This window comes from Beta vulgaris, chromosome 3 (genome assembly GCF_026745355.1).
Source record: "Beta vulgaris subsp. vulgaris cultivar EL10 chromosome 3, EL10.2, whole genome shotgun sequence".
Classification (NCBI taxonomy): domain Eukaryota; kingdom Viridiplantae; phylum Streptophyta; class Magnoliopsida; order Caryophyllales; family Amaranthaceae; genus Beta; species Beta vulgaris.
Genome location: NC_079204.1, coordinates 53575762 through 53600624, shown reverse-complemented (window position 1 = coordinate 53600624; position 24863 = coordinate 53575762). Strand labels below are relative to the sequence as shown.

Below are 24863 nucleotides of genomic sequence, written 5' to 3'. Positions count from 1 at the left end.
ATAATCTGGCATTAGTATCAGATTGTTACCAGGACTGGTACCAAGCAAACCTTATTTTGGTATCAATATTTTCAGAAAATGGTACCATTATAACCTAGCATTGGTACCAAGCAAAACTTTGCCAAACGCGCGTGAAATTTCCAACACATAAAATGACCAAATTATCTCCGTTTGAGACCCCTAAGAGACTCAAACGGTTGGACGCCTAGCCAAGCTCGTACTTGATGTAGTCCAATTGTTTGGCATGGAAATTAAGAGGTTCTTTCATAGTTGCATACTTGCATGAAGAGTATTCGACTAAGGTTGAGGTGATGGTGTAGTGACATCGTTTTTCACCTTATATTTTTGATATTTAGTGATTAAATTTTATGAGACTCTTTGAGGTTTCCATTTATTCCATCTCAATTGAGTCCCATTTATCTATTAGACTAATAGATTTATAGTAATGACATATAAGTAGTTTTTATTTTTTGCAAATTTGATTTATTTTTGTTGAATTTCAATATTTTTGTTGTTGAAATACTTCCTTTGTTTTTCTTTTAGTTGTACCATTTCTTTTTTTACATTTTTGAAATATTTGACTATGCTATTTTTTCATATAATTATACGAGATAGTTTTATAAAGTTGGTTGATAAATAGCGTCAAAAACAAAATGGTGCGATTAAAAAAACGAAGGTAAGTATTGTTATAAATGAATCCATATCTGAGAAATAAGGAAAAAAATAGGTTCCTATATTTTGTCATAAATTATAGATTTGTTAAATTTGACAATTGTCTCTTTTAGTACAATAAACCTTCACATTTGCATTAAGTATGGAATTTAGTTTATTTCTTTTCCTCTCCATCACATAGATCCATATTTTCTTTTATATCTACCTCTCTTCTTTTGACTTAATTAACTAGTTATAAATCCCGGGTTATGCCCCGGGTAAGAAAAAAAATTATTTATTAATATAATACTTTATAATAATAACACTAAGTACAACTTAGCCTTGTGGTTAAAACTTTGGTATATGTACTTGAGGTCTTGAGATCAAACCCTATACTTTGCAATTTCTTAATTTTTTCATCGTACATGGATTACATGAACTAAAACTCCATAGGGATAGCGCCACGTGGCACAGTTTCTTGTTTTCGCACGCCTTTTAATATATTTGTATAGATAGATTAATATTTGGTTCCGGACGTTGTTTCAGGTTGGACGGTTGGTAGCGTGTTTTCGAATTTGATATGCACTTTTTTCAATCTCAACATTTAGAAGGTACAAATACAATAATGTGGACACTTAAAACATGATTAAAAGTTGGTTGAGATGACGCTTGTGTCATGTATAATAGCAAGAGGTCATGGGTTCAAATCTTGTTGCAAATTAATTTTACTTTTGTTAATTGACATGACTTATGTACACACTGGACAATTCTCCTAAAGTAACATGGGTGTAACTGTATGGTGTAACAACACACAAACTACCATTGTAAAATTACTCAAATGACATGAAATAAAAGACATAATGACATAAGATTTTTATAATTATTTGTATAACCCATGACATTCTTATTGGAATCTATATCATTATACAGTGTTTGGATCCTCTAGAGCAATATCAACCATTGAATAAAAAATCAACGGTTTTTTCACCAAATACCCCCGAGTTTTCATGAAATTCACCGGGTACCCCCGCACTTTTGAAAATACACGGGGTACCCCTCAGTTTCAACATAATACACCGGGATACCCTTAATGACTAACGGCGTTAACTGCCGTTAGTCATTAACCCCTTTTTTGTTGTTTTCAACCCTAATTAACCTTAATCCTAACTCTAAACCCTAACCCTAACTCTAAACCCTAACCCTAAACCACCCTCCCACCACCTTAGCAAACCCCACCCTAGCCAACACCCCAGCAGACCCCCCCCCTCCCCAACCACCGGCCACCCCTCCCACCCCGAACCCCTTCACTAACCCCCTCGCAGCCGCTCCCCTTGCAGCCGCCCACCCCACCAATCCCCACCCCCGTTCAATTTCAATCCCCTCCCCCCACCCTCGCCGGTTTTCGCAGCTCCCCCCCTCCCCCACTCCCAACCCCAGCAGCTCCCCCCTCCCCTATCCCCCGTAGCCGTCCTTCCCCACGCACCCCGCTACCCTCCACAGAGCAGCAACCCCAGCCACCAAGCACGACTCTCTCTCCTGATCTAATTGCGCGAAAAATGACAGGGGTGGGGGGAAAGTGTGCGAAAACCGACAAGGGTGGGGGGAAAGTGTGCGGAAAACCGACGAGGGTTGGGGGGAGGGTGCAAAAACCGGCGAGGTGTGGGGAAATGTGCGAAAACCGACAAGGGTTGGGGGAAGGGTGCGAAAACCGGCAGGGGTGGGGGAAAGTGTGCGAAACCGACGAGGTTGGGGGAGGGTGTGAAAACCGACGAGGGTTGTGGGGAGGGCGGTTTGCTGAGGTGGTGGGTAGGGTGGGTTGGGGTGGGGAGGGGAGGGGGGCTGACTGGGTGGTGGGGTGTGGGAGGGTTAGGGTTAGTGTTAGTGTTAGGGGATTAGGGTTAGGGTTAGTGTTAGGGGATTAGGGTTAGGGGATTAGGGTTAGGGGATTAGGTAGGGTTAATTAGGGCTTAAAATACAAAATAACAGTTAATGACTAACGGTGGTTAACGGAGTTAACCGCCGTTAGTCATTAAGGGCATTTAGGTGTATTATTCAGAAACTGAGGGGTACCCCGTGTATTTTCAAAAGTGCAAGGGGTACTCGGTGAATTTCATGGAAACTCGGGGGTATTTGGTGAAAAAACCGAAAAATCAATGGCTCATATATTTTCTTTCCAAAATTCCCCCTATTTTATCTTATCAAAATCCACCTCTAAATCTTTTCCTTCCACCAATATGAGTCCTTGATTTAAAAATGTATGGCTCAGATACAACTCTACCTCGTAGAGTTTCACAAAAACTCTAGAGGATCCGGACTCCATTATACATGCTATACAATAACTTATGATAAAATATGTTATATTTAAGATGCACTCAATAAAGTAACCTTCTAATTTTAGATCTCTCACTTAAGTCACCTTGCAAAGACTCTATTCATTTTACCTTAAATTGTAGCATTATTTGTTAATCAAACAAACTGGTAATAGTATTTGTTGATTTTTATTCTCAAATTTATTTTTGTTGATCTCCGTAATATATTCATCGAATAGATTTTACGTGTTTATATCTCCAACAAATCTAGTAACTAAATTCACTTAATTAAATTATCTTAGTATCTCACACAAGATACAAAGAGCCCTCCTTTTTTGGGATAGGTACAAGAAGGTCAAGAATCCTACTTCCTCTATTTTATATTACTCGCTACACTTCTCAATTCACAGACTCTTAGGTAATTTTTGGAGAAGAGATATGTAGAGAGTAAAAAGAAAAGGGACCGATGTGAAAGAAGAGATATAGAAAGAGTTTATTGCCCAAAAGGAAATTATAACAAATAATGTGAAACTTCCCACAATAAAAAAAAAAATATAACGAGTATTATAGAACGGATAAAGTAGTTAAAATTTCCAAGTTACAAGCACTCAACCTCCTTCATACTTCATATATATTTAAAAATCGTCTTTTGTCCGGGTTGAGACTGATGGCTCTTTAGAAAAAGCTAAAAAGGGGAGGCTTCGTTAACGGGATTTTCATTTTCTCCATACTTTATGCATTCATATCATATAGTAGTAGTATTACCTTATCTTCCCGCAGTGTACATGAATATCAAGTATATATTCTAATTATCCCATTCATGCAATACACATAAAGTATAAGTATCATAGTCTTCAGTGCTTATAAGTTATAATGGAGCAATTCTAATCAAGAGATAAAAGGGAGATACATGATGTAGGGCAATATTATAGAGGTGTTCATTGGGTCTTTACCCACAAAAAAAATTGGCATGTTTTGCGTCAAAAAATTGGCTTTCGTCGGGTTAAAAATTGTGCATAAACCTTATAAAATTAGATCTAATGAGACTTTTCTGAAAAGTTTACTTTTACAAGATCCAACTTTGGATTATTTTAGAGTGATCCTAACAATAAAGATGTCTTTACAAAATAGTCTTTTATCTTAATAAACCTATTAAATCGATTAATTTTTGATACAATTAACACTCGAATTGGCTTAAGTTAAGTTTAAGAAGGCCATATGAAAATATGGCATGTGGCATAGTTAACCAATTTAACATGTTAATCTAGATGAAATATTATTTTTGAAAGAGGATCAAGAGTTAGAAGTTTGTGGTACTGCAATCATAATTTATTAACTTAAAGATTGGATAAAAGCTAAACAACCCAATTTTAAATGTCCAACATATTGTCGAATTCTGGGCAATGCCTTAGAATTCGGGGTGTTACTCCACTGAGATACCACCTCTTCCTTAATAATCAGATTATAATTGAGACTAATAGTTTCAATTTTTTTTATTTTTTAATAGTATAAACTATCGAAATGAAAAAAAAAATATATAAAAATAATTTTTTTTAAAAAAAGGTTATGAAAAAAGTTGGGCTAAGGCTGGCAAAAGCAACTGGAGTACTTGACGACCACTATCTCCAATCTCCATCATCACAACATATGACCACCATTGAAGTGGAACCCACCAAAACCAAGTTCTAAATCCTGCTTTTATAAGGCTCAATGTGCACCATTGCCATGCAATATTGCAATGGCTTTGGAAATTTGAAGGGAAAAAAAGGAGTTTGTATTTTGTAAAATACCTAAAACTTCAACATCAACCAGTACAATTAGAGGCATAAAAAGATGAAATATTTTCAATATTTAGACAAAAGACACGAGAGAATCTTAAAAGTTCATTAAGATCAATCATTACCATGGATTGTTAAAAAAACAACTCGTGGATTTGGAAATCAAATGTTGGTGCATATGTAAAATGACATGTCAAAGTAAGCAATCGAACCATCTTGACAAGACTTGCACATTTTGATATGGGGAACCAACATCACCCATATCACCAGTTGTTGCCTTGTTACTTGCAGTAGATATTTCTCAAACAGTGCATTCAATATTTAACTAAAAATTTATCAAAATATACTTCATTACTCATTTTCTAATACTTGCACTATTCTTTCTTTTTTAAATGTTTTGCAATATTTTTATTTGGCTTTGTAAGATTAATGCCTTGAATATGTTTGACGAAATGCGTCGAAATTGCGTTTTGGAGTACCGTTCGATCGGGTCGGGCGAGGTCGGGCGATCGGGCCCGAGACAAAATTTCACTAGCTTGTTATTTGGAGGTTGCTCGATGTCATCAGGCGTGGTGTAATCAACGAATTACGACTAGGCGAGTTTGCCCGATCGGTCCCGTAACAATATCTGGTCTAGGACATGCGCCCGATCAGGCGATGTTCCGGTTAACGCGGAAAAGCGTTTTCTAACGGGAGTATAAATAGGTTATTTTACTTAATTGTTTTAGACTATAAATTTAGTCTAATTCTCTCTGTAATCTAGTTTTCCTCACATAATATAATATTCTCTCTCCTTACCCGTGGACGTAGCCAAATTGGTGAACCACATAAATCTATTGTCTGATTTTATTGTTTTTACATTCAATTATTTGTTTCTTTCTCACATCGGTTATAACAGGGTTAAATTATTACACAAAGAGAACATTACTTTATTATAAATACACCTCAACTTCTTTGATTGTCGTGTCATTTCCATATGTTACAAGTATTACAAAATGAAAAAACTTAGGGCTCATTCGTTATTGTTTGCTGTTTCCAGCTTTCAGTTTTATGGAAAACCAAAAACAAAATATGAAAACTAGAAAAAGTAATTTTCAGTTTTTAGTTGTCAGTTTTCAAAATTGACATGTTTAGTATAAGTATGACTAATTTTAAATTTATTATCTCCCTTATCTCATATGATTTTTATATTCATAAAACCAAAAAATAAAAACTTACAGTAATGCGTAACGGATCATAAACATTTAGGTTTTTGGTTGCTTGATCTTCTCCAGGAATGTTTTTCTTTTTCTTCTTATTCAAATTGAACTTTGATGGATATCACAAATTTTGTTGCCATTGCTGTTCCTAATTTCCTATGTTTAGAAGGGGCAATAATAAAGGTTGTTCCATTACTATTTGGTTAACTTATCTGTCAATGGTAAATGGTGTCAATGCATTACTTAAAGTTGGCTAGCAATTTTGATATTCAACATATAAAACTTGAGGGTAGATATAAACATATATACATACTATCAAGTGGTATAGTAATCTTCGACGCAACTTCATCCGCATATTTAAACTCTTTGCAATTATGCTGTGGTCTATGATCCACTGCGATTTATTTTATACATGCATACACGAAACAATATTTGGAAATCATTATTAAACAATAAACATTTACAACTATCTCCTGCTAGAGCAATGTCGTTCAATTAATAGAAGGTCATACCAAATCAAGATGGATTGTCCTCAAGTACCGTATTTGACTGGTGCTGGTCTGGTTGAATGTAAGAAGTGCAAATTCCTTAACAATTTATTTTCTCATGTAATTATATTTTTTAGGAATTGTTAAATGTTGTTTGGTAATTCATGGGAAGTGAAAGTTCCATGAGAATTTTCACTTACCTGGTCCTTCTAGGTAAGTAATTTCCTCTATTTTGTGGGAAGTGAAACTTCCTAGAAAATTCTATTTGCCATAAATTTATCAACCAAACAACACCAAAAAATTCCCATTCCTAGAAATTTTAACTTCCTATACTAAACAATGTCGACCAAACAACACGTAAAGTTGTATTTCTTGATAGCTCAGGAATGGTGGTGATGATGGCTACGAAGAGAATGGTAGGAAGTGAGATATCCACAATGGCCAAGGCTGAAGCGGCAATATACGATCTTCAAGTTGCTCGAAGGTTTGGTTACAACAAAATGTGGTTGGAAAGTGATGCTCTTGCGGTGGTTCATGCTCATCATCATCAACTTCTTGTTGGTTTTTCACCTCCATATTTGTTTTATGATGATATTAGTGCTTTGGCAAAGTCTTTCGATAGCTTTTGTTTTTCATATATTGGAAGGATCGGGAACATCGTAGTTCATTTAGTGGTAAGATGGACAATCATGGTAATGCTGATTTTTTTTTGTATGGCTCCAATTCCCCGCAATATCTTTACTTTGGCGGAATATGATTTGCAATAATATACTCGACCTAACTTTTTCCCTCAAAAAAAAAAAGATACCATGTTTGACTATTAGCGGATAAATATAGTTGTTGGCTAATTATATTAGATGATACACGATAGCTAATTGTATTAACTAGTTTGACTAGTTGATTATATTAGCTACTTGTATAAAGTTGTTTGCTAAGTATATTGGTAGCCTTTTGCTACTTTTTTGTGTAAAATGACCAGTAAAGACATGTGCAAAATTTATAATTGTACTTTTTATTATCTATGAAATGTAATTTAGGACATAAACATAATTTAGTCCACTCATTCTCAAATCTCTGATGTCAAAAAGCTATTCCCCGCAACATTTTCAAAAAGAGTTTTTTGGACGCAATCAGCTGTTTCAAATCAGCAATCAACTATTATAAAATTGACTAGTTAAATCCTGTAATACGAGTTCAAACTTCTAATTTTCCCCTAACATCTTTGTACCAAACACGATAATATCCTCATTCACAAGCTATTACCACTTCCAAAAAATTAGTTTTCTCAATAGGAAAACTCGTTTTAGATATACATACTTTAATTAATCTATATGTATGAACCCCAACACATCTTATCTTAAACAATCAAGACATTATTGTAAACCAAGTAACAAGTCTAGAAAGCCATGAAAGCACACATCAAAATTACATGAAATATTGAAAGTTTTGACTCTAGAAGTTTAGTCAATTCCAAGATATAAGATTAAATCATGTGGAGGAGAAATGGACAAGAGATTAGGATTAAGGAAACATAATTGTTTTTCTCAAGAAGATATGTTAGATTTGGGGGAAGATAACAAATAACAAAGATGAGAAATAAGTTTGTGTAACATATAACTTGGGGAATGGGAATGAGAGGGAAAGAAGAAATAAGATAAGCACCCAACAAAAGCGTTCTTGAAACCCTCAAATGCCGGAATGATAGCGGCCATTTCACTGGGAATTCCATATCCTATAGAAAAATCAAGATATAATATAGTCTATGATATTGACATTTTGACCTATGATGATGGGCCCTTGTCCCTATAGAGTGGCCCACATTGTAGGCTTTCTGTGTTGGGCCAGGCTAAATTGGTTGACCCATTTCTTTTTTTACCTGGGTCCATTACTTAAAGATGATGGATGCATGTTTCCTGGAAATAACTATATTCTGAATTTAATACCCTAAAAAAGGGTAAACTTTCTTTTCCTTTCATTTTAAGGAAGCCCATTAAAGCATAGCTTATGTTAGAGGTGATCATGGGTCGGATTGAAATTAGGTCAAAATTCGAGCCAAACTGCCAAACTTTTGTGCTCACAGCTTGCTATTTTGGGCTAAAATGAGCGGGCTTTTCGGATCAAAATCGGGCCGGCCAAAAAATAGACTAAAAAGTCATTTTTGGCTTGCCAAAAGCAAAAAAAAGTTCGGACTGGGCCCGACCACGGGCTAAAAATTCTGTCCAAAATCAGACCGGGCCGAACCAAAATGATCAGCTCTAGCTTATACCATATGTCCATACATATATATATTTTTTTCATTCCTCAATTTTTTTTTCCTCATTTGGTGGTTTACTACTAAGAGGCGAGCCAGAAAAATAGCCTTTAATGTACCGTACAGGCGACACTAGGGGGTGTTAACATAAATTGTTCCATCTAATTCGAACATCTAAAATAGCAATGTCTACCCTATATAATTCTTTAGGGAATTTCAGCATTCCATAACTATCGTCCACCTTAGCCTCCACAACACATCTCGAGCTTCAGCATCACTTCTCTCACCCACCGGCCACGACCCACAGGACCACACCTCACCATTGCTTGATCTTAAGACGATCCCGAACCTCGTACGTGCCCTCTGCTTAGTCTTGATAGAAGATTAGCCTAATTTTTGTATACCTTTGTTTCTTGGATAATTTCCAGTATATTGTGGCTATCTTTAACTGATGGTAGTTGCCTAACTCCCTCACTTAACAAGGCCCAACAAGATGAAATAAACCAGTGTAATTGGTAGAGCTATCAACATTCCAAATATAACCCTGCATTCACAATCAGAACATATTAGCAACATCATTATCATTATCAAGGTTTCTAAAATGTTACTGTCGCTAGAAATAAGCCATATCTAACTTTGGTGATCCCAAAAGTAATATGCCACATTTTATACTTGGTTATATAAACTTATAACTTGTAAGCTTTCTCTTTTATTATACTATCTCTGTTTTTTTAGTTGCATCATTTGCTTTTTCACATTTGTCGAGACGATTCTTTGAACATTAATATCTCTTATTGGGTGTAAGTAAAAATTATAAAAATTTGATATTTGGAGTTGTCGCATTGAGACGAATCTAACAAGACCCCACTTGACTATGTTTTTTCTTATATAATAATGCGAGATAGTTCATCAAAGTTGGTTGATGAATAGTGCCACAAACCAAATGTTGCAACTAAAAAAATACGGAGGTAGTATAAGAAACTTGTAAGCTTTCCTGTAATTTTCTGTGCATACGTTTTTTAGGCAACAATAATATTTTTATTTTTCTAGGTTACGAGAAACCTTGACAAATTGAGGCCTTGAGGGAGTAAACGGAATCCCAACTTATTAAGGGTGATAATCAATCTCAAGACCTTCTAAAACTGGGTGTGTTCAAAATAATAATTTTCTAGTTGAGGAAATTTCTGAAGCCTAGGTGAATATAAATTGTCAAGTACTCATGTCTAAAATGCATCACAATCATACATGACAAAAAGTTTCATCTTAATATATGAATTTGAGTGTAATACGAAGAAAAGAAAGAACGAGTACGCTGTACTAAGAATTTGAGGATGAACATTGTACTCTTTGGCGAATACAAAAGGTACAATTCCTTGTGGTAGAGCAGCCTGAAATTCAAATTACCAAAAAAAAAAGTTAAATTTAACAAGCTATTTTTTTTTTTTTTTTTGATAAGCAGATTTTTATTTTATTATTGTTGAAGGAGGCTACTGTTAATGAAGTAGGGCTCCTTTATGGGCTTACATCGATCCACATTCTCATGAGATACAAAGCTGAGAAGCATCATGCAGTGAAACAAACATTACAGCCAAGCCAAGAAATCATTTTCCCTTCTGAGCCCACGCTTTGCTAAAGCATCTGCTACTGCGTTTGAACTCCGCCCTTTATGTACCACCTGGGCATGAAGATGTGAGTGGAGTGCCGATCTTATAGAGTTGAGCATGAAGTTAAGATTCCATGGCCCTCCCTCCTTGTCATTGCACCATTTAACCGCGTTAGCAGAATCCGACTCGAATATTATGTGACAGGAACTAACTTCAGGGGAGGAGAGAGAAATGTTGACTGCTCGGAAAATCGCGTAGACTTCAGCTGAATTGATCTCTAGGGGTGGAATAGGGCAAGAAAAGATGCACATGAAGTTTCCATATTCATTCCGCAAAACTCCTCCAATGGCGCTAAGATTGCTAGCTGGGTCATAAGAAGCATCTATGTTCCATTTCAAAGAGTGCTGAGATGGTGGGCACCATGATGATCTCCCCCCGGCCTTAAGGGCTTTTGCTCCCTGTTTTGCATCTTGACGGTTGTTTAGACAGCTCGGGTTTTCAATTACGTCATGATAGGAGTAGTGGAAAGGTTCTTGCCAACCTTTTATCCACCAAAATAGTCTGAGAAGTACCAAGTCTTGTATTTGCTTGGGCGAGCATGCCGAACTATTGAAGACTCTTGCATTTCGTTCCTTCCATATGGACCATGTGATGATATAAAAAGAAGCCTTCCAGACCTTTTTGAAGAAGGGGTTAGATGTTCTATAGTTCCACTGAAGGAAGAGGTCTTGCATAGATGAGGGCATTACCCATTGAATATCCCATATATTGAGCCACCAACACCATATATTCCACGCAAAAGTACAGTGGATAAACAAGTGCTCCTCAGTTTCGGTGCAAGATTTGCAGAAAATACACACCGCCTCGTCAGTGGGGATGATAGAGAGTTTTGCCAATTTTCCGCGAGTATTTAGCCTACCCAATAGCACGAACCAAATGAAAATCTCAATTCGGTGCGGCACCAAACCTTTCCAAATGCTATTGAAATTTGATGAGGGGATTGATGGAGATGATTTATCCAGCATTCTTGTGACGGCCTTTACTGAAAATAGCCCATTTTTATCAGAGGCCCAAATGAGTTTATCACCACACTTACTGTCAAGCGTGACTGGGGCAAGAATGCAGTTGAGCTGGCCCAACTCTTCAGCGTCCCTGGCCCTTAGTTCCCGCTTCCAGCTTAGGCTCCACTGCCAAGAGGCTCCGTCCCAAAAGCCCAAAGAGGAGACCGAGTCCAGTTGGTTACTGCAAATCCGGAAGAGGCGGGGGAAGCGATCCTTTAAGGCTATGTGGCCCACCCAAATGTCGATCCAGAAGAGAGTTGATGATCCATTCCCAACCCACTTCCTCACATTTGATTTTGCGAGGCTTTTTGCAATGGGGTGCTGCATAATAGATGCACATATGCCTTTCCAAAGTCCACCATTCTTTGGAATTAGGAAGTCGATGTTGTGGTGTGAGCAAGTACCCATATTTGGCTGAATAACCTTACGCCATAACGCGTTTGGTTCACTAAGGTACCTCCACCACCATTTGAATAGGAGAGCGATGTTTCGGTGAAGCAGGTTTCCGACACCCAGGCCCCCCAAGTTTTTTGGCAACTCAATTATGCTCCAAGCAACCAATGGAAACGATTTCTTCCCTGATTCACCACTCCAGAAAAATTGTCTTTGCATTGCAGCTATCTTTGTTATGACTCCTTTGGGAACGGGGAACAGAGACATGTAATAGAGGGGAAGGCTGGCTAGGGAGGCTTTAATTAGTGTGATTCGGCCCCCAAGCGATAGCATCTTGCCCTTCCATGTTGCCAATTTATTTTTCATTCGATTAATCACCTCATCCCAAGTGCTCAAAAGGGACGAATTGCCCCCTACTGGTAATCCGAGATAAAGGAAGGGGAGATATCCGATTTTGCATTGTAGCGCCTCCGCAGCATGATGAAGCCATGATGTCTCCAGATTTACCCCAAATATGTTGCTCTTGTGGAAGTTAACTTGCAGCCCAGATGCAAGTTGGAAAGTTATGAGGGTCTTTTTTATGTTTAAGAGAGCATCCATATCTCTAGGGCAAAAAATAATCATATCATCCGCGTACTGTAGGTGCGAGATTTTAATTCCTCCCCGTGAGATCTCCACCCCCTCCCAAAACTGTTTGGTAATAGCCTTGTGAAGCAACAGGTTTAAAGGCTCTACCGCAATGTTGAAAAGGAAAGGGGATAGGGGATCCCCTTGTCGAAGACCCCTTTGAAGTTTGAAGGGGTGAGTGGGTGAACCGTTAATGATGATTGATGCTGAAGCGCTCATAACGCATGCCCTGATCCAAGCTCTCCAAAGGGGGGGGAAATTCATCTGTTGTAGGACCCAGTCTAAATAACTCCAGGCAATACTATCAAAAGCCTTGTGGAAGTCTAGCTTTAATACCACTGCTTCTCTTTTGGATCTTTTGCATGAGTCAAGTAGTTCACTAGCAATAAGTGCCCCATCCAAGATTTGTCTTCCTTTAATAAAAGCGGACTGGCACGGACTTATGAGATGATCTATCACTGCTTGGAGCCGTTTTGCTAGGAGTTTCGCTATGATCTTGTACAAACAACCCACCATACTTATCGGTCGGAATTCCTTAAAACCTTGTGGATTTTTTATTTTCGGGATAAGAGCAATGAAGGCGCTGTTACAGCCTTCGGGTAGCTTAGATGATGCCCAAAATTCTTCAACCATGCTGTAAATGTCATGTTTTATTATATTCCAGGAGTTCTTGATGAATTTGAAGTTGTAACCGTCGGGCCCTGGCGCTTTTTGGGGATCACAGTCTTCCACTGCCGCATCAATCTCCTCCCTAGAGAAACGATTTACTAGGGCTGCACTCTCTTCATCTGACAGAGTTTTGAAGCCCAGGTCTAAAAAGGTGGGTCTGGTTTCATACTCTTCATGGAAAATATTTAACAAGCTATTGATCTATATATATGTATAGAGAGAGGTTTACATTCATTAGCATGTCATCTTGTGGGTAGGAAAAACAAAAAACCCTCTTTCCCCTCCAAAGAAAAAAAATCCCCAAAACTTATCTCAAAAACCCCTTTGGGGAGGCCACCGCCTAGCCTCACGGCTGGTGTAAGGCGTGTCTCCCCTCCCTCCGTGTGTTTTTCTTTTGTTTGTTTCTTTGTGTTTACGTCCGATCTATTTCCTCATCCCCAAAGTTTCTTTGCCCTCATCTTTTTACTCTGGTTAGATTATGGGTTGTGGTTATTTCCCTCCCATCTATTCTGATTAGAGAAGGTGAGACAAAGTGTTTGATTGTGGTGGCCCTGAGGCGGTGATCTTCCTTTTCAATGAAGGTTTTGTCTTCTCATCTAGTAGAAGTTTGTTCTTTCTTTTGTTTTTGCTCTATTTTATGGTTGTTTCAGGGAAAGATGTGATTTGGAAGATGAAAGATCTGATCTACAACAAGGGTATTGATATTCAAAAAGTTACAACACGTTCAGTGAAGATTCAGTTAAAGATGCGTAGACATCAATTCATGGTCTCGAATAGATTTTCAGTTATCTTATTTAGATGATGTATTACTTGTTGTCTTCATATCTACTTTCGTATCTCATTTATCAATCAATGTAGATGCCGGATGGCTTTTAAATGAATGATAATTTTCTTACTGTCAAAAAAAAAAAAAAAAACTTGAAAAAGATATAAATTATAATATTAAGTAAAATAAAAATAGTTTTTTGTTTCTCAATAAACTACCTAAGCTACTTATTAACGAAAACAAGTACTACCGCCTTTCTGTTTTAAATGAAACACTGGGTGATATGACACTATTCATTGATCAGTTTTAACTCCAATTTATTGCCATTATATAAAGAAAAACTTAGTCAAGTGGGATCTTGTAAGATTCGTCTCGATGCATACTATCAAATTATAACATTTTTATATTTTTTTACGTGTGTACATATATTAATAATTAAAGAAGCGCATTGGGTTGCGTGAAAAAAAAAAAAACGTTTCATTTAAAACAGAACAGAAAAAGTATAATTTTTGCTATATATATTTTCAAAATACAGTAAATTTATACAATAGAAAAGAGCTCAAATTATGTTTTGAAATAAGATTTACTTCAGATGCCATGTGATTATATCTAATTGTTGCAAATTAATCATAGTAATAAATAACATAACAAGTAAAATATCATTGAAGTGATATCAAACAATGAAACAAATATAAGTTACATTGAAAATATGATTTTATTAGTATATTACCACTCCTAGAATAATGAAAGTACATATAACTATATTACTACTCCTATAGCCTATAGATCTACGGGTGAGGGTCCTGGACAAGGATAGCCCAGAGGTAAATTTTTCTTACTAAAGAGTTCTCGGAAGAGAAGACCAAAAAAAATATTACTACTCTTATATAAATATAATACTAGTATACTACTATATGATTAAATATACATACGTACTACTATTACTAGAATTTTTTTTTTTTAAAAGGTAAGATGAAGTCTGTCCCTTGCAAGGAAGGAGGGAAAGTAGGAATCCCTCCTTGCAAGGGGTGAGACTCGATTCCTTGACCTCTAGGATCGAAGGTGATGCCAATACCACTAAGCTATCACCTAGAGTCTAGAGTACTAGTAATAAACTTGTTATTGCATGAATTTTAAAGCTAGTTTTATCCGACTTTTAGCAAACAAAATTGTAGCCATAATATTTAGTATTTACCTGTACAATAGCTATTTGTAGGAGAGCTCCTCTCAACCCAACAATTGCTGCAGCGGCTGCCATGATAGCGGGGCCTAGGATGAACCTCAGTGCTGTCGCATAGGCAGCCATTGCTTTCCCTCCACCAATTATCCTTGGTTGCAATGCCATGAACAAACCTACATGTTGGTAACCAACTGTTTGAGTCCAAAAAAGACTCAAACACTCAAAAAGTTACACAATGGTACCATTATAACCTGGTATTGGTATCACATTGTTATCAGGATTGGTACCAAGCAACCTTACTTTGGTATCAAAATTTTCGGACAATGGTACCAATCTAACCTAGTATTGGTACCAAACAACACGCGCGAGAAATTTCCAAGGCTTAAAATGACCAAATTGCCCCCGTTTGAGTCCCCTAAGAGAATCAAACGGTTGGTTGCCTAGACAAACTCTGAACTTATAGTGAGAAACTTGGTGCAATCAAATCACCCTACTAATTCAAATCAATCAATCATGGTCTAGTACACTCAAATTTTGTGTGTGATTATACTATTACTTGTTGGTCCTATATAATTTTGAGTATGACGAAAACTCAGAGACAAACTAATTTAACTAAGTTTGTTTTATCGTTATTCCTTATGAAATAGTACTTTTGTTTCGTTAGTGTAGATTGAAATGAACTGGAATTAGACTAAGTCATTTGAACCAACTAAATAATGACAATGTAACCGGTCATATAGTGTCTATGCAACTTATTCATTCTAAATCTAATTAGATTAAACATGTATTATACTGACCTGTATTCTTGTAAGAGTCTAATTAGCACTAATTTGTTAAACTTATTGTGATTCAGGAGTATCTAGTATTATTAGGAGTCTAGAATTATTACAAGTATTCTTTTCATTTAGTTTAAGTACCCATACATTAATACAGCCATACTGGTACAACCTTTGACACTTTATCATCAAGCAAAAGCAAGAAACAGTATTGCACTATTGATAACAACATAAACAAAGTAGTACCCTTTTTTTTTTTTTTTTTGCAATGTTAAGCAAAGTACTTGACACTTCATTTTGAGTCAAATATACTTTTTACTTCTTATTCTGAAATCAACATTTGTGCATGTATGCCTAGATAGAATGAGTTCATACAAGGTTGATTTAAGCTACTTTTTGGTGATAGGCCATTTTATTGACTTTAAATCAATTTGAGATAAAATTTGAGTTATCTTTTTCGAGTAAAATTTATTTTACTATGTAATTTCAATTCATATAACCAAGTACAGATTTGTTGTACCCACCTATACGTAATCAAGATTTAGTGTTAGAATAATACATGTGTCAAGAGACTAAATATATCTCTTCAAAAACGAATGTGGGTAAAAGAAATCAAATTTGCATACCAAGACTAAACATTGCCATTCCAAGTCCAGTATCAGATAGGATCTTAATCGAGTTTGCCACTATAGAAGGCAGTTTAACCTGCCACCTGCAGAATTTCTCCAAATAAAGAAATTTCATAAAATCATGAGAAAATCTCTAATTTTACGTGAAAAGCATCACCGAGGAAGAAAATCACTATTGCATCCCCCATTTCTTTTTGAAATTTTCATTTATATGGATCCTTTACCTTAGTTCATGGTCCCTAAAATCATTAATATCAACAATGTTTTATAAGTTGGAAGCAAGCTTAAATAAGAAGTCTAAATAATAGCCACTTGAAATAGTACATAAAACATAGTTTTTGTAATAGAAACCCCCCCCCCCCAAAAAAAAAAATAATAATCTATCTTCAGTTATTATATTTTTTTGATCCATATGAAGCACGAAGACATTATAAAGTACAAAGAAGCAAGGAGCGGGAGATTCGAACCTGTGACCTATCTTCAATTACTATATGTTATAATGTTACAAAAATTATAAAGTATGATTATTTAATATCACCAATAACACACCTGAATGAGATCAAGGACCAAGCAAGGCCAATAAGACTAGAGTAGGTGTTAGGGTTCCTGATAAGTTTCCTCCACACCATCTTCAATATGAGTTTGATCATCACTCTAGCAGGGGGCATAGCAGTGGGCTTGACTTCACATTGAGCAGCACTTTCGGGTTGGGCTTTGGTGGTCGAACTTGAACTGACTTTTAGCAATATTGGGCCTTCAACTTCTGGCCCATTTCCACCAGGTTTGTTCCCAAGATTGAGTTCATCTATTCCATTTTTGTAATAATCTACATTATTAGAATCTGATTAACCCAAAAATAGTATAATATCATGATGAAGGCACCCATAGATAGTACCAATTCATAAGTTTATAATGGTAGTTTACTAAATATCATGAAACACCTAGTTTATCCTTTTTGTTTAAAAAAAGTAAATTGAATAAAAAAAAGTATCTTTTTCTATTATTACTTCAGGTTAACAAACATGGGTGGATTTGATTAAGGTAAAAGTCATTTATCTAGTATAAAAAACTGTTTACATTTGGATCGGGTAATTCGACTCAAGTAGAAAAAAAAAACATTTGTAAATTGTCTCACATAAAAAAGAGAAAGCAAGAGTTTGACTAAGGGCTTGTTCTCTTCGGTATAAAACAGCTGGACTGGACTGAACTGAACTGATCTGAACTGAATTGAACTGATCTGAATTGATCTGAACTGAACTGAATTGAACTGAACTGAATTGAACTGAACTGAATTGAACTGAACTGAAATGAATAGTGATATGTGAGAGTAAAAATATTGTCAAGACCTGAACTGAACTGATCTGAACTGAACTGATCTGATCTGATCTGAACTGAACTGAATTGAACTGAACAGAACAAAACTGAATTGAACTGAACTGAAAATAAGTTGGGGAGAACAGGCCCTAAAACCTGCATTTGGTAGCTACTCTACTTATTTTGTTTTAAAATAAAACTCAATCTTATTTTTATGTTCCACGTGTTGGAAACTAATGTGATCTTGTTTACATAAAGCTCACTTTAGACTTCGTACCATATTATAGAATGTCCAAACAACCAAATATAAGCATATGTATATCTTTCTTAGTGGAAAAAAGAGTATAAAAGTAAAGAATCAAAACAAACCTTTAGGATGAGTATTTCCTCCACAAGTATGATCATAATCAACATTACCACTAAAACCATGCACACCTTTAGATATAGCAGGAACACTTAAACTCCTAACAAACACATGAAGTTCTTTCCCACCAACCTCCCTCTTCTTCATCGCCGTTGTGTGTCCCTCCGTACGCGAGAAATTCCCAGCTGTTGACGGGGCTGGGTATCCCCCAACAGCACCACTTCTGCCACGACTACCACCGTGCATCCCATTAAACCTTGTTAATCCAATTGAAGGAACTCCACCAACACCACCACTTCTTTTCTCCTCATCAAATCCCACATTTCCCATACTTGAAGTCCTTAACTTAGACCCTCTCGTAAAAGATTGAAGAGAATAAATCTCTACTCTAGTCAAATTAGAATGTGTAGGATCACTTAAACAAAACCTAACATCATCAGAATATTTAGAATTATCCGCTAAATTTAAACTTCTTGATTTTTTAACTGTAACATGTACTTTACCATCTTGCCCAATTTCAGCTTCAGTCTCCAAAGGTTCTCTCCCATCAAGTGAAACTACATCAGAATCAACCTTAAACGATGCAATCGAAGCAGCAGATTCACAAAATTGCTCCGAAATAAGGACTCTTGCACCCCCAAACTCAAACAAAAACAGCATTAAAGTGTACCAAATAATGCATTGTAACACCACAATTTGCACCATTAAAGTTGCTGAAAAATCACCATACATTCCTGTTAATAAAGGAATGCCCATAACAAGAGTGTTCGGAAGCGTGCAGAGCGAAAATAAGGTGATAGACCACTCAAGAGAGCCTTTTGAACTAAGCTTAGACCAGAGAAAGAGGAAGAATAAGACTATAAGTTTCTGCAAAGTATCTGCTGCAATGAAACGGTAGTTCATAGTATAAGGATTGTTGTTTGAGATGAAATGAAAAGAGAGAAGTGGAACTGCAAAAAGTGCTACAAATCTATTGATCCCTGAACATTGATCAGGTGTAAATATTTTCCACCATTTTACTGAACCATATGCTAAAATCATTGCTACATAGAGAGGTACAACTTGTGCTAATACATTATACAAATCCTTTAAAGAAATCATGTTTCTGGAGAGTGATAGAGAGAAGGGGAGGTATTTTAGGTGTTGTGAAAGTTACCCAAATGTGAAAAACAAGTTTTTGAATAGAAAATCAAAAAAACAGAAATCGAGTAATCTTATTGTGAGACGAAAATGCTCAATTTGTGTAATTTTTTCCCTCAGAGAAAAGGTTTCTTCATGTGATTAATGAAGAAGAATATTAATAACCCATTTGAGATGGGAACTAGCAAACCAAAGTTCAGATAGGAGTAAATTTATGATATACTGTGGGTGACAAGTTGAGAGTGAACAAAATAATCCAAAGATTCAATATCTGATTCATTCTTTTGATATCTGATCTATAATCCATATCGCATCAGATTTCCGATTTGAAAATCCGGTCTGATTATTTGGAAATGTGATCCACAATCCATCAGTTCACACCGAATACCCCATTCAGAAATTTCAGATGTTGGATACATGGATTGTAGACATTGTCAGAAATACCCGATTATCAAATACCCGAAAAAAAATCCAACTTCGGGTCTTTTGGAGAAAAATAAACCATTATCATTCCCTCCCCACATTCCCGAGTTACCCATGGCAGTGGCCTATGCCTCCGTTCCCATATCCTATAGCTCCTCTTAATGCTTCCCCAGCATTCTTGGCCCACAGCCAGCATCGACACAAGGCTATGCTCCAATATATCAAGCTACGATCTTGCATTGATATTCTCCTCCATAAACTTACAGCATGGACAGTAATGACACCTCTCACTTGGCCACAAATTCAAGTATATTCTGATTTTCTTTTATATAAACACTTTTAGTAATATCCTTGTGTAATGGATCTCGTATTCCAATTGTTGGTCATGGAGATGCGCCCTATCCTCTCCAATCCCTGCCTTTCAGTTAAACAAAGGTCCTTCTTGCTCCTAAGTTGATCAAAAACCTTGTGTCTATTCGTTAGCTTATAATTACCAACAAGATGCAATGCTAACAAGATGCAACGGTTCAGGGCATCTTTACCCTTGTTAACTTACTCCACACTCTAGAATATGCCACTAGCTCTTCATCACCACTTGATGCCATCTCTCCAACTTTACGGCATGACCCTTTAGGGCGTCTATGGTCTCCTGGTTTTTCGTTTCTTAGACATAAGGAGGCTAGCTATATACAAAAACCACAAACTATTCTAGGTCAGCTATATGAAATAGCAAAAACAATTCCAACATGGCGCTGTACAAAACAGCCCCATCGCAATTCTTTCCATAGCAGACAAATCAGCTAACACATTCGATCCACCAATTTGTCACAATGTCATACAAATTTTGCAAAAAACTTGATTAGGCGTCATCACGTGGTATATGCGAATTAAACAGCACGCAATTGCAAGGAACAGATTATACAAACAGATCAAATCAGCAAACAAATTGACAATCTAAAATGATTGAAGGCAAAGAATAAGTTAAACATGAAAGCAAATTGAACTGCATATTGGAAGGAAATGAGAGGGGGGAATTGGGTGTAGGGTTATTTTAGGTATTTCGAGGTGTTGCATTTAGTAACTAGGGGCATTTAGCAATCATGGCAATGAAAGACTTGAAACGAGATGGCATATCAGCATCAACTTAGTTTAGGATCATAACTAATCTTCACTATAATCATTATTATTTCATTAGTCGAATTGCTTCAATGGCATAATCATTAAATTTTTATATCAAGAGTAACATATATTGAATGTAATTTCATTTCTCATTTCCAAAATGAATCTTTTGGATTGAGCAACTCTACAAATCGACATCAATACAGGTTTCTACCCTATATTTGTCAGCCTAGTTACAAATATATTGCACAAATCCTCAATTACTAGTACATAACAATATACCACACACAGCATACCTAAAGAGAAGAGAAAATTGGGACACCAGGTAAAGTGGCACCAGCATCGACAATGAAAATATTTCCTGTTACATACTCTGAGGCGTCAAGTATCAAGTACCGGACAAGAGATGTTAACGCTGGATCAGATGTGCCAAATGTTTGCAGAGGAACAGTTTTCACGGCCACCTTGTTGAGCCAGTCCTTTTCCATAAGATTCTCAGTGATCTCTGACTTGAATAGTCCAGGTGATATAGAATTAATTCGAATCTTATATACACCCAATTCCAGGGCCATCATCTGCACCATCAGACAGTTATAAGAAAACAAACCTTGCAAGGGAGTAACACACCATACTTTTGTCGTAAACAAGTGTAAGTTTCTACAATTCCTGGCCTTAGTGGCCTATGTCTGCTTCATGTGACATTTCATTGTGTTTACCCTTTCTCTAAACCCTCGTTGCTAATGTATGATTGATTTTTCAAAAGAAATAATCAGATCAGAATTACTTTATGAGTATCCTAGCACAGATCTATACTACATCGCTAATTTGTGTATCCCCAACCAACACATTGAATTCATGACTGTTAAAACTACATCCTCCATCAAAAACAATGAACCCCACTTATAAGTCCAAAATATGATTGTATATGAGTAGTTGAAAGGATACTATCATGAAAGATATGGCAATTACATAAAGTGGCTCATGTCAAGTAGCAATACCTTGGTCAATGTATTTAGGCCAGCCTTTGATGCAGAATAAGCTGCAGAGCCAGGAAGCTGGCCTCTGTTCAGACCAGCGATTGAAGATATGTTAACAATTGATCCTCCAATCTTCGCATCACGCATGCGTATGCATACAGACTTTGAAACCAACCATGCTCCCGTTAAATTAGTTTTGAAAGTATTATCCCATTCCTCCTCAGTTATGTCTAATGCAGATTTCACATTACCTGCATTTAGAAAAGAATTGATTATCATCCATGCACTCATGTACCTCCTCTTAAGAAAAGAATGACCAAATGGGTGATTTCTTAAAGATCAAGGGATTACCATCTACACTTATATCTTGAAGATTAAGGGAACACTCATTAACTGGCAAAGACCAAATGGGTGATTTCTTAAGATTAAGGGAACACTTATATCCTGAAAACCAGTTAACTGAAGATTAAGGGATGTTTTCTTATATGGTACCTCAAATGGGTGACTTTTTAGGTAACAATGTGCAAAGTTTAGGACTTGATTCATATAGTTGCCATTTGTAAAAAATTATATGGACATCTCATAAACTAATACGCCTATAATTCATAACAGGAAACTCCTAATTGATGATTGATCCTCATGACTGGACTAAAAAGTTCTATTATGGATGTTAACTATCCTCCTATTTCATCTAGGAAAATCTTAAATTACCCATTCATATGCCTAAACTAACCAAAATACTGGCTGGAGGTTGGACTAAAAGAACGTGATCCTAGGGAGTGTTCTTTCATTAATTCGTTAACATGATCAAATCCCGTCTACATCACTACCGGCTCTCTATAGTCTACTCTCTATACAACCAAAATAATATAACATATCCATCCATCCAGTTCTAGGCTTCATTAGCAGTTTAGCACACAGAATGGAGCTTCATCAATTGAAACGTTTACGAAACAAGAAAAACCATGGTTAATTCATAGCATACACACTATACAGCAACAATTCCATGGAAGCAAGTATCAAGAATAAGATGATCAATTCCTCACACACACTTTAAAGTTGCATAACAATTATAAAGATGAACAAATTTAGGAGAGAGAAAATTACCGCGAATACCAGCGTTATTAACAAGAGCATGAATACAACCAAATGCATTCCAAGCTTTATTAACAGACGCATCAATCGTTTTTCCATCAGCTGAAACATCCAATTCAACTGCTACTGCTCTCACGCCACCATTACCAGACGAAGAAGAAGATGATGAGGAGGAGGAGAGAGAATTGATGTGATCGCAAAGAGATTTGAGGCGATCAATACGACGAGCAGCGGCGATGATTTTGCAACCTGATTTGGCAAGATCAAGGCAGAAATCTTTGCCTAAACCAGCTGATGCTCCTGTTACCATCACTACTTTGCCTTCTAATTCTGGAATTTTCCGCCATTGTTGAGAGCTTGAATTTTGGGTTTCATCATTTTCATTTTCGCCCATTTTTTTGTTTTGTTTTGTTTTGTTTTGTTTTTGACTGGTTTCTGAAATTGGGTTTTGGAGAATGGAGAGAGGAGTGGTTGTTTGGTGAATTCACTAAATTGTTGTGAATTGTGTTTAAGCTGGTACTACTAATAACTAACGTCTAACACTCATGGAGTAATTGCATAACCGCGTAATTATATACTACCTCCGTTCTCTTTTAGTTGCAACGTTTCACAAATTGCACTATTCATGTTCTCTTATTTGACAACATTTATTGATTTATATGTTAAACAAAATATAGTCACAGGGTCCTCTAGGATCCAAATCCATATCCTTTTTTGGACAAGGATCCAGATCCTACCCGGATCCACAGGGTAATAAGAATGAGGATCCAAATCCAGATCCGTATGGATCCTACGGATCCGGGTCCTAAACGGATCCAAAACGGATCCTTGCCTATTATCTTTAAACTACCCTAATTTTCAGAATAATTAAATATTTTAAACAATAAAGTCATCTAATATCAACCAAAAAATATATTTAATATTTGAAAAATAACCATTGCAAATGCTTACAACTATTCAATTAATCAAACTGTAGATTAGTTATCAACCCAATTTTCGAACTTAATTATCCAGTAAATTCGCACAAAAATCACACATTAATTAGAACAATAATCCGAAATTCAAGTGAAAATTCGTTTTACATGTTACAATTAATGTTATAATATTATGATAATATAATATTAAATAATAATAATAATATGAAAACGGGTAAACGGATCTGGATCTGGGTAATAATTTAGGACCCGGTCCAGATCCATTTTTTTCCAAGGAGGATCCAGATCCTACCCGAATCCATAGGGTCCAAAATTTGAGGATCCAGATCCGTCAAAAATGGATCTGGATCCACGGATCCGGGTAGGGTCCATTACCCATTGTCATCTCTACCTATGAGAAGTGCTAGTTTGGAGACGGTTTCTTCTTACCAAAGCCTTTCTCGCAGAGCCAAAAAAAAATGTCATGCTGAAATCATAAAAATGTGTGTTTCAAGAAACGAACACATGACCTCTCATTTGATATGCTAATGCACTAACCAACTACAATACGATGTTCATGTTGGTCTTTGTGGGGAAAAAATCATTTAAAAACATATATTTCAAAAAATTTTGAAGACTTTAAATACACGTCATTAAATAATCTACAACGGATTATCCGAGACTCCGTGATAAGAACTAATTCAACTATTAAAAAAAAGTTATGTACATTCCGCTGTATTTTCAGGGAAGGAAAAGAAATTTCTTCCATGAAATTTCTATCATACTATTTAAAGCATACTACTTCACTAGAGTCTAAGACTTTTATGGCCATAGTAAATGGTACTTGAAAATTGAATGGACCCAAATAAATTGGGATTTTCACACCCAAGTTGACCTTGGTTACATATGGTAATGGTACTATCAAAATGCGGTAGATATCAAGAAAGTCAACTAAGATGGAATATTTATTTCATCTAAAGCTTTTGCTTGGCAAATACATGAGATCTTTCTCTACCATTTTCCATTTTTCCTCTCACACGGAAAAGCCAACTTAATTAAACTAAAATAAGCTAGGAATTAAGGCAATGATATTAGACATCATAAGCTTGGTATATCGTTTTCTCAAGGTTATTTTT

At 36.3% G+C, this 24863-nt stretch overlaps 2 protein-coding genes across 3 annotated transcripts; both read right to left on the bottom strand.

The window, feature by feature from the left end:
- Nucleotides 1–8651: 8651 nt before the first annotated feature.
- On the bottom strand, nt 8652–20698 carry LOC104889505 (probable auxin efflux carrier component 1d). 2 transcript variants are annotated; one of them, XM_010674742.4, is made up of 6 exons: nt 18065–20698; nt 16931–17207; nt 16379–16464; nt 14992–15149; nt 9988–10064; nt 8652–9220 (listed from the first exon to the last, which is right to left on the bottom strand). In XM_010674742.4, the coding sequence occupies exons 1-6, from the start codon at nt 19158–19160 to the stop codon at nt 9148–9150; spliced, it is 1767 nt and encodes a 588-aa protein (XP_010673044.2). In that variant the 5' UTR covers nt 19161–20698; the 3' UTR covers nt 8652–9147. The 2 variants fall into 2 exon arrangements, with proteins under 2 accessions (XP_010673044.2, XP_048495917.1); XM_048639960.2 differs by lacking the exon at nt 8652–9220 and having other exon boundaries at nt 9757–10064.
- Nucleotides 20699–20826: 128 nt separating this feature from the next.
- On the bottom strand, nt 20827–23372 carry LOC104889503 (uncharacterized). The gene is made up of 3 exons (XM_010674740.3): nt 22826–23372; nt 21740–21969; nt 20827–21316 (listed from the first exon to the last, which is right to left on the bottom strand). The coding sequence occupies exons 1-3, from the start codon at nt 23205–23207 to the stop codon at nt 21038–21040; spliced, it is 891 nt and encodes a 296-aa protein (XP_010673042.1). The 5' UTR covers nt 23208–23372; the 3' UTR covers nt 20827–21037.
- Nucleotides 23373–24863: the final 1491 nt, after the last annotated feature.